Below are 13,803 nucleotides of genomic sequence, written 5' to 3' on the forward strand. Positions count from 1 at the left end.
CTCAGCCCGGCCGGGTGATGTTTCCAGCCGCGGAGCTCTGATGTGGGCACATCAGCGCGCGCCCGCATCAGAGCTTCCCATAGCCCACAGTGAAGCAAGCGGCCGGAGCCGCTTGCTTCACTGTGTGAACTGACAGGTCTTTCTGTGGCCTACCGGGCCTAAAGTGCCGATACCGGGCCTAAAGTGCCGATTTGCGAATATTTTATTCGCAAAACGGCCATTTGCAAATAAAATTTATTCGCAAATGGGCCCTTTACGCCAAAAAAAAAAAAAATTGCCCCTTGATACTTGTTCCCTTATATGTATAAAACTACATATAATAAATATTAATTATTTTTTTTTGTTCAACAATAAGAGTGAATTCTTAAAATAAGACATCCCCTGAAAATAAGTCATAGTGCATCTTTGGGAGCAAAAATTATTATAAAACACTGTCTTATTTTTGGGAAAACAAGGTAGATGTCCCAGCCCTAATCTGGCATGGATAGGGTTATTAAAGGAAAACTCCCGCGGGACCTGCAAAAAAAAACTAAAACAAAAAAAACATAGACAAACACACTCTATACTCACCATCCCTCCGGTGACGATCGCCACTCAAATCACCCGCTGTCCGCGTCTCCGTCACATCCGGCCTGCGTCCTGCAATCTCCCTCACTTTGGAGTTCATAGTGGCTTGGCTTCCAGCAAGCTCAGCCAATCAGGGCTGAGCAAGCTGGAAGCCATGTGATGCGGTCCAGCCAATGAAAAGGCTGCTGAAGACACTGAGGAGGAAGAAGACCTGGCCCGCCCCCCGGCTCTGACGACATTGTCACAAGATGGCGCCCGGGAGAAGAGGACAGGGTCGACAGTAATTGGGTATGTATACTTTATTTAACTTCCGGGGGGGTCAGGGGTCGGAAAGTGGGGGAGGGACCAGACCACTTATTTACACACATTACAAAGTTATATAACTTTGTAATGTGTGTTAAATAAGCTAAAAAAAAATTATTGTGGGAGTTTAGATTTAATTTAGAGTTTAATTTAGATTTCAGTAGATTCTGTAAGGAAATGTTTTTCACATAGTTTTTCTTTGTGTTGTTGTAGCCTTTCACAGCTAAAGTTTTCTCACTGACATATCATATATTATATAAGAGAATATCACAAGCTTTCAGTTACATCAATGAGAAAACATTAGGACATACAGTATTTAGCCTATGACCTGTGATACCTCCAGTTGTGCACATACTGTAAGAGGAGAATCTTCTCTACAATCCCACCAGTGAAATAAAATGTAGTCTTTATTGTCTCTGGAGTTTGACCTTTGGCATCAACTTTCACTATGGATTATAAGGAGTAAAGAGGAAGAACGGAGGATAACAAAGTCCAACCGAGGAGACTGATGGGCCAAGTGGACTCTTGAAGAAGATGCTTAATATGATAAACAGTTTCTGCTTTGAAACTTATTAGAAAGAAGCTTCAATCTAAGGTTTTCACACGTTAAGGTTCAGGGAAATTGATCTAGAGATAAACGGTAAACCACATCTAAAATGAAATACCAAGATACATATAATGGTTCTGACTTCATTATCCAGGGCTTCTCTGATATTCCTAAGCTCCAGGTGCCATTGTTTTGGATCTTTCTATTCCTCTGCTTCCTAATTATCTGCGGGAACCTGACTCTCATTGTCCTTATATATAAAACCCCTCATCTTCATACTCCTATGTATGTCTTTCTAGTAAATTTTTCTGTCATCGACATTGCTTCTACATCAAACACTCTACCCAAATTACTGGCTACACTGTGTACCAAGCCAAAGACAATCTCAGTTGCAGGTTGTATAACACAAATGTATATTTTTATGTCTTTGTCTTGTACGGAGGTCATCCTACTAGCAGCTATGGCATATGACCAGTATGTAGCAATTTGTCATCCTCTCCATTACTTTGTACTGATGCCTATAAGACGATGTGCTGGATTGTCATTTATTTCATGGTTTGTTGGGTTTTTAGACCCTACTGGGCATGCCGCACTTATATCTAAGATGTCTTTCTGCTTAAATAACCTCATCGACCATTTTTTCTGTGATATTAACTCATTGTTACTAGTCGCTTGTTCAGATGCTTCTATTGTTAATATGTTAAACTATATTGAAGGAACAATATTAGGGATTACAGCATTCTCTTTCACTTTAGTATCATATATTTTTATCATCTCCGCCATTCTAAGGATAAAATCTAATGAAGGACAACGTAAAGCCTTTTCTACCTGTACAGCCCATCTGACCTGTGTCACTTTTTTTTATGGGACATTGATCTCTTTATACATGAGACCCAGATCAAGCCTGCCCCCAAAGCAGGATAAGTTTTTTTCTCTACTACATATTGTCCTAGTGCCAATGGTTAACCCTATTATATACAGCCTTAAGAATAAAGATTTTAAAACTGTACTGGTTAAGATGAAGAAAACATTCTTTTAGCCTTGTAAGTGATGGTTGGTACAAGCCAGTAGTCCAAGACTAGGTTTATTCGATGGTTTTATAGGAGTTATCCAACGTTAGAAAAACATGGCGACTCGCTTTCACAGACAGCCTGACTCTTGTCCCCAGTTTGGGTGTGGTTTTGCAACTCCGTTCCATTGAAGTGAATAAAGCTTAAAGGATAACTCTGGGCTAAATGTATTTTTTAATATGGTATTACATAAGGAATGCAAGACAAATTCGTAATATACACTAATTATGGCAAATGCACATATAGTGCTATTTCCCTCAATTTGGTAGATCAGGCAAGCTTCAATTTCTCTAAAAAACCGGGATGTCACTACTTTGATGTATGTACCTACAGGGTCCAGCAGGGGGCGCAGTATATGTAAAAGTCTATGTAGGAACTATATGTAGTGGAATCAGTGTGTTCTCCCTCCAGTCCCGTGCTGCCAGCTGCTTTGCGATGTCCCCCATTCCTCCCTCCTGTACCGTTATGCCCGGTGTTTGCAATGTCCCCATCCCTCCCACCTGTTCCGTTATGCCCGGTGTTTGAATGTGCCCCCATCCCTCCCTCCCATCCTGTTATCCTTAATGTGTGCAATGTACGCCCCATCCCTCCCTCCCCTCCCATTCTGCCTGGTGTTTGCAATGTGCCCCCATCCCTTCCTCCATCCCGTTCTGCCCGGTGTTTGCAATGTCCCCCCCATCCTTCTCGGCCGTGCTGCCCGGTGTTTGTAATGTCCCCCCATCCTTCCCTCCTGTCTCGTTAGCACAGGCAGCGCGGGATGGGAGGGAGAGGGGACATTGTCTCACAAAGCAGCTGGCAGCACGGGACTGGAAGGAGAATGCACTGATTCCACTACATACAGTTTTTACATATACTTCTACATATACTTCGCCCCCTGCTGGACACTGCAGGTACAAACACACGAGTTGTGCCATCATGGCTTCTTAAAGAAATTGAAGCCTGCTTTATCTACTAAATGGAGGAAAATAGCCCTATATGTGCATTTCCCATAATTAGTGTACATTAGGAATTTGTCTAACTTTCTGTAATTTAATAACATATTAAAAAGTACATTTAGCCCAGAGTTATCCTTTAATTGCAAATTACACCTGAACTGCAGACAAGGGTTGTGCTGTCTCTGAAAGAAAGTGGCAATTTTTTTTTACTAACGTTTAATAACCCCTTTAACCTCTTAAAGTGTCACTGTTGTTTTAAAAACTTTTGACGTTTCAAAGGGACAAAAGTTTTGATTGGCTCTGGTCTGAGTGTTTCCTGTACCTTAGCACGGTCTTCTCCTGGCTGGTTCTCATGATCGGTACAGGTCTGAACACTTAGACCCAGACTAAAGAAAATTTTTACATGTCTCTGTGACATTTACATTTTTGTTGCCTGTTTTGTCTCTCCGTGGTGTGTCAAAAGTGTTTTTTTTTTAAATTTTCTTCTATTTTTCCATCTATGGGGTTAATTGGGGTGTAACTTTTTGCCCCACAATCTCTAGTATTTATTAATATCATATTAGTGTAAATTTTTTTTTGTGCACTGAACATGGAAGCACTGCAATACCAGGTCAATGCCTGGAGAGGACAGAGCAAGCTCTTTTTCCATCTCTCTGTTCAAAAAATCCACTCAATAACCGATAAGAACAGATACAGATACACTTGATCTTAGGCAAAAGGCCGAGAAGCGATATATTAGTGTACATTTGAATTTTGTATTGCTTTTTTAAAACATTTTTCTGAAAGCTAATGTGACAACAAAATCTGCAATTCTGGCATGTTTTCTTCCTTTCATAGTACACTATGATACCAAATATGGATGTTAATTTTTTTTTACGTTTTGTTTGTAAAATGGGGAAACTTTTATTGGGGGAGAGGTTTTGTAATATTTTTTTAAAAAAGTTTTTTATTTTTTTACCTTTTTTACTTACAGGGGTTAATGACAGGCTGCAGCATGATCGTTGATGTGAGGACCCAGCTGCTGATTCTTCTTCTGTGAAGCGTGTTTAGCTTCTCAGCTCACTTTATAGATTCCCTGAACTTAAAGTGACTGTACCACCAGGCCCAGGCAGAAGCACTGGAGGCGGGCTGACCCACCCTTAGTGGGAGGAAACCCCCGCCCCTCTATGATATGAAATTGAGTGCATTTAATGGCAAATAATTACCATTATTTTAAGACAATGGCCTTTGTTTTGAAATAATGGCTGTTATTTGCCATTAAATAATGGCCATCCACTCAATTTCAACAGTGTGTTGGTTGCAAACTACTGACCACAATACTGAGCAAAAATACAGAGTGTGAAAATAGCCTTAAAATAATACAATAATTAAAAAAAAAAAACAAGACCTCTGCTTCATTGCCATCAGGGGATTTGAACCAAATAATGGACTGCTTGCAAGACTCTAAACAGGAGAGTTACCCATAGACCACAGCTCCTACACATTTGGCATCAGAGATTCAACTATATCTGAGTGTTTTTTTTAAGGCATAAACTGCCTACAGAGGACTGATCTGCAATCAGAGACACTGGGTGACAGCTAAGCGAGCAGGAGGCCGGGTAGCATTAAATATTCAGGAAGAAGAGGGAGGTGGAAGGAGGAGTGAGGTGTGGCACAAACAACTCCTCTTTGACACTTCATTACAGCAGGAGACCTGAGATTGGGAATAACCAGCTGCATGGACAAATTACAAAAAGGCACCATGCTCACAATGGGACTGCCAACTACAGCACACAGTCAGCACCTTAGATAGGGCCCGGGAGCTGACAGATTCCCTTTAAGCGGGGACCCGGCGCTGCGGTCTGTTCGGCCCTGGGGGGCGCCTCACCTCGTCCCGCTCCGGTCTCCGTCTGTGCCGGCCGGCGCGCGCGTCCCCGCCTCCTAGGGCGCGCGCGCGCGCCGGCTGTCTCAGATTTAAAGGGCCAGTCCGTCCCTAATTGGTAGTTGCACCCAATCACTCCCTATAAATCCCAGCATGCCCTGTCCCTCGTGTTGGAGCCTCTACATGCTTCCCATAGCGTTTGCCCCAGCTCCCTGTTGTCTCCTGATCCCTGTCCGCTACCTGGTCCCTAGTCCTTGTTCCTGATCCTTGTCCGCTACCTGGTCCCCACTCCTTGTTCCTGGTTCCTGCTTCCCCGTTATACTTCAGTTCCTGTGTTCTGCCTGTCTCGTGCGGTCTCACCTACAGACCATTGCCAGTATCATCTCCTGCCTACGGCTCCTGCCACGCCTCGCCTGCCGTCACCAGCAACCAAGCCAGGGGTAGCGACCTGGGGGTCGCCTGCCGCAGCAAGTCCATCCCGCCTTGCGGCGGGCTCTGGTGAAAACCAGCGGCCCCTTAGACTCCGCTCCCTGGTGAGGTTAGTGCCATCGCTGGTGACGGTCCAGTGGATCCACTACTCCAGGCGTTACACCAATGCATATAAGAAACACAGAAGGACTATGAAAAAAAAGCATATGCACAAAAAGGTAGCACAACAAGAAAAAAATCTTTATTTAAATAGCCTTTCAATACACAACCTAGGGAGACAAGCCCTAAATGTCATCCTTGGTCCAGCTGGTGTCCCTGCCCTGACCCAACACTGTACCTGACCCCGGACACAGAACATGAGTAAAATACAAGAAAAAATCCCCAAAACTATTACAAAAATAATGGGTAATGCAGTGACTTATAATGAAAATGAAAAGTTTACTGAAAACAATATCATCATGTGCGGTCCAGTAGATGAAAGGATTGGTCAGGTGGGAGCAGCAAAAACACCTCACGCGTTCCACCGTACCCCCGCTTCCTCAGGGATGTAAGTCAGATGTGAGTGAGGTGTTGTATTGTGACACCACTCTGGTGGTGGATGGCCAAGATACAGCCGCACCTTGGGGTGTTGTCACGTGACACCAGTGCCTGGAAGGCACACAGGTGTCATGGAACGCCGACTTTTATTTTACAAGGCTGACTGTACCCTTTTTTCCTGTGGTCAGTGTCCTGCTGGGTTGCTACTGGGTCCCTTGGGGTTATTGGGATCACGGATGGCCAGAGTGGTATAGTGACCCTCACGGATGTTAGGACCTGCCACCCACAGAAAGGGGAAAATGTCTCAATGTTGCGGTGTGTGCTGTGTCGGTGGTGGCGAATAATCACAGAGTATTTGGATATAATTGAGCCGGTTTACTATTTGTAAATGTGCAGCAGGTAATACAGGTTTAACAGTATGAGGTTCCTATAGATAAAGTCTCTAAACCCAAAGTTGGCAAAGTTTCCAATAAACACTTGACAATAGAACAACCAGATCTGCAGTAGAAGTGCAGCGTAGGAAGTTGTCACGTTGGTTAAATTGTAACTGCTACAAGAAACAGAGTAGCAGAGAGGAGGATGCCGTGAGAGTCTCAACCCATGTAGTACTGTGCTCTTCCGGGAAATGGGAGGATGAGGTAGAATACTTGTAAGAAGAAGAAGCAGAAGAAAAAGAACACCTGTGCCCGTGTATTGACCTTCACTTTAGTCTTTACACCACCTTATGCCCACCAGCGTCGGGTGACCTGTCATATGAGGGTGACACAGGCCCCCAGACCTTGTTACCAGGGATGAGCGAAATGCTGAGGGTTCCCTGCTGACACCTGCGCTGCGAGACAGGGTTCATAGGCTACTGCAACTTTGCTCTGTCTGGATCAGTTCCTGGCTCTTTGGCTCTGTTGTGGATACTGTCCTGCTCTATGACTTCTTCTTGTCCACGGCATGGGTTGAGGTTGTCTCTGGCTTATCCTCTCCTAAGAGGTTTTAACAGTGTATAGTGCTTTCGAGTGTTACTAGTGAAGAAGTTGTGAGAGGCGTGCTGTCTTGCGTCCTTCCCATGTGGGGTACTGACTAGGACTGAACTTTGGGGAATGGGGACCTGGCAGAGGGCCAGTTCCCAATTAGGATCACTGTGGAGAACTATTTAGCTTGTGTCCTTCCTCCACACTGTCCAGAAGAAGAAAGGAGGAAGATGATAGGGAAAATGAAAACTGAACTCCTACTGGTCTACAGATTCTGGTGACACATAGAAAACAATAACCCTTTGCAATCCTTTATCTGTGCAGCTTCCATATACATATACATAATTAAGCAACATCTAGTGGCGAACTTTAGTACTACTTTCATCACCATAATAACAAAATAAGTACAGACTTTTGCGAATAGTATAATACTGCAACACTCGTGGTAGGACATCACACCTTTACATATGTAAATGGTTAAATTAGGGTTCAGGAGAGACTCGCCTATTCCTGAGCAATAGCAAAGCAGAGGTGTGTTGTTCCTGATCTTCTATCCTGTATCCGATGTGTCTGTTTACCTGATGTTGGCGCTTCCTGACTCTTATGTGCTGTGCTGACCCCTTCCTGTGCATGATTTGGGCCACTGACCCTGAACCTGTGCCACTTGCCAAGATTCTTCAGACTGCTACCCACTATTGCTCCTACTCTTAAGCCATATCATGGCAACACATAGTTTCTCTTGCACAAGGCCATCATCTCAAAGCAGGACAGTCCTCAAGATGTTTATGTATACAAAGGAATGCAACAAGGGATTGAGTCAGTGGGATACCTGGTTGTAGTAGTTTCACAGCTCGTCACGGTTGGTTTTCAGATTGGCTCAAGCAATGTCACAGAGTATCCCACTCTATGGGCTGGCAGAGTAAAATGGAGCTGGACAAATAGTGTGAATTGAATTATTTCAGATGGGGCACACCCTATCTAGTTGTTCTAGTTGGGTGTTTTTAGTGATAGGGCCTTGATGTTAGGCGTGCAGAAAATGAGCCAGACACAGGAATAGATGAAATAAGCACAGTTCTTTTATGATTAACACGCAGTATAAAATAATTATAACACAATAGATCCAGTAATGGCTGGAGCAAGTATATGCACAGAATGAAAAGTGAGGTAGTATGTATCAGTCTTTAAAATTGCATATGCTCCACTGCAGATTGGTTGAAACCCAGTGGCTTTTGGCCAGAAAATATTACTCATAGAATTAAGCTGCAATGCCCACTGCAGGATGCAGGTCCTTGCTCAATGCATAGCCTGAAGCCGTGAAAGATCCTAGATGGGAAATATGGCTCCTGTACTACTTCTCCCCACATGCTCTTTTCTCTGTATGTATCTTCAATCCTCTTAATGGACTAGAATTGATACTCCAGGATGTAAATCTTAAAAGATTCCTAAATGACAAAACTTCTTCTCTAACGTGGTGTCAGGACAGGTGAGGTAGGGACAAAACACGATAGTGAGCCCTGATGCTAAACCCACCAACTGTTCCTACCTATTTGCCTCAAACGGCCCTAAGTGGCCATAGACAACTACGGAGATGTTCCCTGTACTAGATACGTGCACACAGAACAAAACAGAAAAGCAAACAAACACAATAGCGCATAGTCAAACAAGCAAGGTCAAAACCAAACGGGCAACGAAATACAAAATCAGGTTACAATCGAATAGTTAAAAAGTCAAGCCAGAGGTCAGGTAACAAAGTGGAGTAAGCAGAGGAAGTTAGGACTGGGATCACAGGAATAGACAGGGGCAGCTTGGGACCAGGGTATGAAACCTAATAGCCAGCGCTGAGAGACTGCCTCAGCTTTCTTTTATGCTGTCCTAGAGCTCGGTTCGGATCTCCATAGGACCGGCGCTCTAATTTTTCAGGTTCCAGATAAGCAGAGAAACCAGTCAGTCTAAAGACAACCCAAAAGAAAGTCCTGCTTAAACGACATACAGTGCAACAAAACCATATAGAAAACCGAAAAAAATTTACACAATTATTTAGAAGTATAACAAAGTCCTTTATTTACATATACATAATTTACAAAAATTTATAAAAACTAGGGAATTTCATGGGAAATGACACAAATAACACAAGGCCAGAGGGGGAGAAAGATCTCAGTGTGGGAAATCAAAATAAAATTAGAAATTATAAGTGCTGCAATGTTATGTGTTCCAATTGCAACACTACCATCTGGTGGTCACCGAAATTATAGCAGAGGACAAGTATTTAACCTGCAATGCAGTTACAGCATAGATGTAGTATAATATGATATAGTATAATGGAGGAGAGACTGTTTGTAACCCCTCAGCGGCCAGCCAGGTAATGAATAGAGCACCACAAGTAAGGCCCTACAAATTTCAATTCCTATGTGACCACACAAAAGTGAAAAACAAACCATCACTGAGATCTTACCCCCGTCCGGCCCACCTGCATTGCAGGTTAAATACTTGTCATCTGCTATAATTTAGGCGACCACCAGATGGTAGTGTTGCAATTGCAGTCCCACACTGAGATCTTTCTTCCCCTCTGGCCTTGTGTTATTTGTGTCATTTCCCATGAAATTCCCTAGTTTTAATAAAAAAAAATTAAATTATGTATATGTAAATAAAGGACTTTGTTATACTTCTAAATAATTGTGCAATTTTTTCAGTCAGTCTAAAGACCTACCCAGCTGCATAAATCAAGTCTTCCAGTGATCAGTTTAACTCCCGCATTACCAGGTAGCTGAGAAGCAAGCGGGTATTGCACATAAAAGTAAAAACAGGCCCAGTTTACACCAGGTTACTGCACAATCCTGACATATAGATGCTGAAAATGACACTAGTTCCATCCTATATGTCAGTGATGCAAAAAGTAGTTTTTCAGCCTTAACTGCTATCTAGACTTCACTAAGCAGACAGTGTCTCTCTAGGAGTGGCAACCCCAAGACTAACTAGTCTAAATAAATTCCTCTGCTCCCACTAACTGTAATGTTCCTAATGTTGGGCAATGTGTTAATGGTAATGAGTGGGCTCCCATGCTAAGAGCCAACAGGGTTATACCTGGCACAGATGCATCAGCTTGACAGGTGCAGAGATTTCTTGTAGCCTTTCCAGCAACAGTTTGTGTCACACAGAATTACAACCAAGTCAGGGCCTAGGAGTAATGTCCAATAACTACTCAGATTGGCCAAGTAGGGACAGCAGTTAAAACCAATCACAGCAACTTTTTTATTAACTAATTAGGTTCTGGAGCTTTAGTTTGCAGCCTAACCCAAACATCCACATTTATTTTTGTTAAGCTATGCCCCCATGATGTCTTTTTTAGGCAAAATAACGTCCTAGGTTTGATAATGACGGCTATAAAAATAATGTTCATGAATGTCTGTTATTTTAAAAACAACAGCCGTTATTTTGCATAAAAGTCGTTGTGGAAACAAAGCTTTAAGGTGAAGTTGTCCTCTTTTTTCCCTCTTCTCTTTTTTTTATTTTTTTCACTTATTCTTTTATATTCAATATTTCTCTGTGTGTATGCTTATGTATAATTTGTTTGAAAAAGAATAAAAAACGTTCTAAAAAAGGTTGACTTGTTGACTCTCAAATGAACATTATCTTACATGGGGCTTACTGAAAAAAATTGAGATTTTTCCCCAGCATTGTGCAAAATGTGGTTCCGTAGTGTGAACCCACCCTTATACTGCAGAAGGAGCTGAGCATATTTATATCCATCTTTCTGGGAAAATATTCAGTATAACCAGTAATTTGACAGAAATCTCTGATCTTTGTATGCTTAGGAGTCCAGTGGATGGTCCTATCTTTGAATGACACTATCCACTGGACTCCTTAGCACAGAATGTTCAGCTATTTCAATCAACAAGTAGATTAATATTAGCCTGCTCAGTTTTTCCTGCTTTTAACACGATGTCTATAGATTAGTCTGTTATTGTGAAAGGTTCCCTATAAATAATGGAAATATGAGCGAGATGGAGCGGGACGACACGGAATGTGTTAATGTGGCCTAAGTCTCCCTACTGAAACCCACCGCAATCAGGAAACATCGGGGCGGGTGATGCAAGCAAGCTTCACCACCAAGCTAGCCAAGTGATCCAACTGATTTTCTCTGTAGACTATAATGGATCGCATGAACTGGGTCTGATGGACAGCCAGGGAATGAAGCATCCACGTGCTTCACCTGGCTATATCTTCGGATTGCAGTAGGCTTCAGGAGAACCCAGTGCAATCAGCTTCAAAGTTTTTTCCTTTACTCTAATGCTCATTTTCCTTTTTCTAAAAGACAGGGTGTACTAGGAGAGAAGTTAGGCAGCAGTACACTGCAATATAGAAATATTGCAGTGCATTGTCAAAGATCACTTGTGCAATTGTCTTACGTTACCCATATGTACTTAAAATTTAAAACATGTTCACATTTCTCATTTATTATATTAAAAAAAAAAAAAAAAAATTGCCGGAGCACATGAGCCGGTGGGGAATAGGGCTGCATGTCTTTGATCCCTGTCATTAAATTAAACAAATAGAGCCACAAAAGTCCTAGTATTTTATTTATTACTTGGCACACCCATGCAGGACCACAAATCACAACCGTCTTTTTAAGCCAATTTGTTCTTGAATTTTATAAATCCAGTTTTTATTTCCTGATTTTTCAAACTATAAATAACAGGATTTAGGACCGGAACTAGAATGGCATAAAGAAGAGCTATAAACTTGTCTTGTTTAGGGGTATAGGTTGTTGTAGGTCTCATATACAAACAGATTATGGTCCCATAAAATATGACGACACAGGTTAGGTGGGAGGAGCAGGTAGAGAATGCTTTACGTCTTCCTTCTGCAGATTTTATCTTCACAATGGTGGAAATAATAAATATGTATGACACTAATGTAAGCACAAAGGCAGATGATAAAATGAGGGATCCTTCCAGGTAGTTAATCAACTCCACCCCAGATGTATCACTGCAGGAGATCTTTAACAATGGAATAACATCACAAAAGAAGTGATCGATTAGGCGGGATGCACAAAAAGACAGTCTTGATATAAGTACAGCATGACCACTAGGGTCCAAAAACCCAATACTCCATGCAGTAATGGTAAGGCCAGCCGCTTGTCTTACACTCATTATAGTAACGTAATGGAGAGGGTGACAGATGGCTACATAGCGGTCATATGCCATAGCTGCCAACAAAAGGACTTCAGCACAAGCCATAGCTAAAAAGAAGTACATTTGATATATGCAACCCCAAAATGAGATTGTATCATTCTTAGTGATGAGCACACTTAGAAGTTTAGGCAGAATACTGGAGGTATAAAGTATATCAATAACTGAGAGATTCATCAAGAATATATACATAGGAGAATGAAGGTGTGAATTCAAGCAAATAACCAAAAAGATGCTAATATTTCCAAAAATAATGACAAGATAGGTAAAAAGGAATATAAGAAAACCTAGATATTGAAGCTCAGGGGCATTAGATAAACCTTTAATAAAGAAATCGGTGCCATTGAAGTTGAGAAAAGTTCCATTTAGGGTTATATCCATTTCTAGGAAACAGACACTTTTTATAAAAATCTAAAACAAATTTTTAATACAGTACTTTAATAGGTAATTGTAGTTCTTTCTAATGTTTTAAAAAATAACTACTTTCATGTAGGGATCATACATTATAGGTGACATTTATCAAGACTTATTGATAATTGTCCCCCTATATGAGTAAAAAAGCAAAACATGCAGTACAGGCTGTGGACACCTCTAAAAAGCATTTTGTTTTATCATTACCTTTTACTTATTATTGTGCAAAAATATTGTCTATTTGTCTTTATTACACTTTTTGCTTTCATTTGCTTTTACAGCCTCTATCATTTGCTATATAAGCTCAGATTTCTCTCTACACCTACAGCCCATGGGATTATCCCATTTGAACCGTGCTTGCCCTATCTCTTTCTCTCCTTTTGCCGTTTGTGAGTTTTCCCACAAAGTTTTTCTTTCTCTTTGTCCACTATTTGAGCAGGTGTGTAACTCACCCCCACCAGCTGTTATGTCTAACAATTGAAAAGCAGAAAATGCAACAACCTAATGGTCGAAAATTTCTAATAAAGACTAATTTTAAAAGTTTCTTCATTTTACAATAAGGAAATAAATCAGTAATTAAAAAAAAGGAAAAATCCCATTCTCTTGCATATTAGGAGAACGACTGAGCAAAATTATGTAAGTAATACAATGATCTGTTCAGCATTTCTGTGACTAGTGCTGCTCTCTTTTGAGTAACATTTCCTTTAACTTCATGGTCGGAAAAAGGCTCTGCCGTGCTCTTGCACTGACACTGTAAGAGATCAGCTGTCAGCATGATAGTTGATCTCCCACTGTAACCCGGGACTGCCATGGAAATGGACTGGAAGCCAGGCCACACTGCTGGACTTCTGATGGGTAAGTATAACACCACCAGTACCCTTTACATGCCCCTGTAATGATTTTAAAGATTCACTGCTTTGGTTAGTTTAACCTGTTACATGCCACTGTAAAATCATGACAGCAACATGAAACAGGCTCCGGTGGTGGTCCAG

At 41.7% G+C, this 13,803-nt stretch overlaps 2 protein-coding genes and 1 pseudogene across 2 annotated transcripts; 1 reads left to right on the top strand and 2 right to left on the bottom strand.

Annotated features, from left to right (window-relative positions):
• Positions 1-1,526: 1,526 nt before the first annotated feature.
• Positions 1,527-2,456, top strand: LOC138800012 (olfactory receptor 2G3-like). The gene has a single exon (XM_069981820.1). The coding sequence runs from the start codon at positions 1,527-1,529 to the stop codon at positions 2,454-2,456; it is 930 nt and encodes a 309-aa protein (XP_069837921.1).
• Positions 2,457-3,995: 1,539 nt separating this feature from the next.
• On the bottom strand, positions 3,996-4,154 carry LOC138800239 (U2 spliceosomal RNA; annotated as a pseudogene).
• Positions 4,155-11,836: 7,682 nt separating this feature from the next.
• On the bottom strand, positions 11,837-12,781 carry LOC138800013 (olfactory receptor 5AR1-like). Its single transcript, XM_069981821.1, has one exon. The coding sequence runs from the start codon at positions 12,779-12,781 to the stop codon at positions 11,837-11,839; it is 945 nt and encodes a 314-aa protein (XP_069837922.1).
• Positions 12,782-13,803: the final 1,022 nt, after the last annotated feature.

The sequence above is a fragment of the Dendropsophus ebraccatus genome, chromosome 8 (genome assembly GCF_027789765.1).
Source record: "Dendropsophus ebraccatus isolate aDenEbr1 chromosome 8, aDenEbr1.pat, whole genome shotgun sequence".
In the NCBI taxonomy this organism is placed as follows: Eukaryota; Metazoa; Chordata; class Amphibia; order Anura; family Hylidae; genus Dendropsophus; species Dendropsophus ebraccatus.

Bases quoted from the DNA above. Each gene is read 5' to 3' on its own strand.
- LOC138800012 (XM_069981820.1), top strand. From the start codon at position 1,527: ATGAAATACCAAGATACATATAATGGTTCTGACTTCATTATCCAGGGC.
- LOC138800013 (XM_069981821.1), bottom strand. From the start codon at position 12,781: ATGGATATAACCCTAAATGGAACTTTTCTCAACTTCAATGGCACCGAT.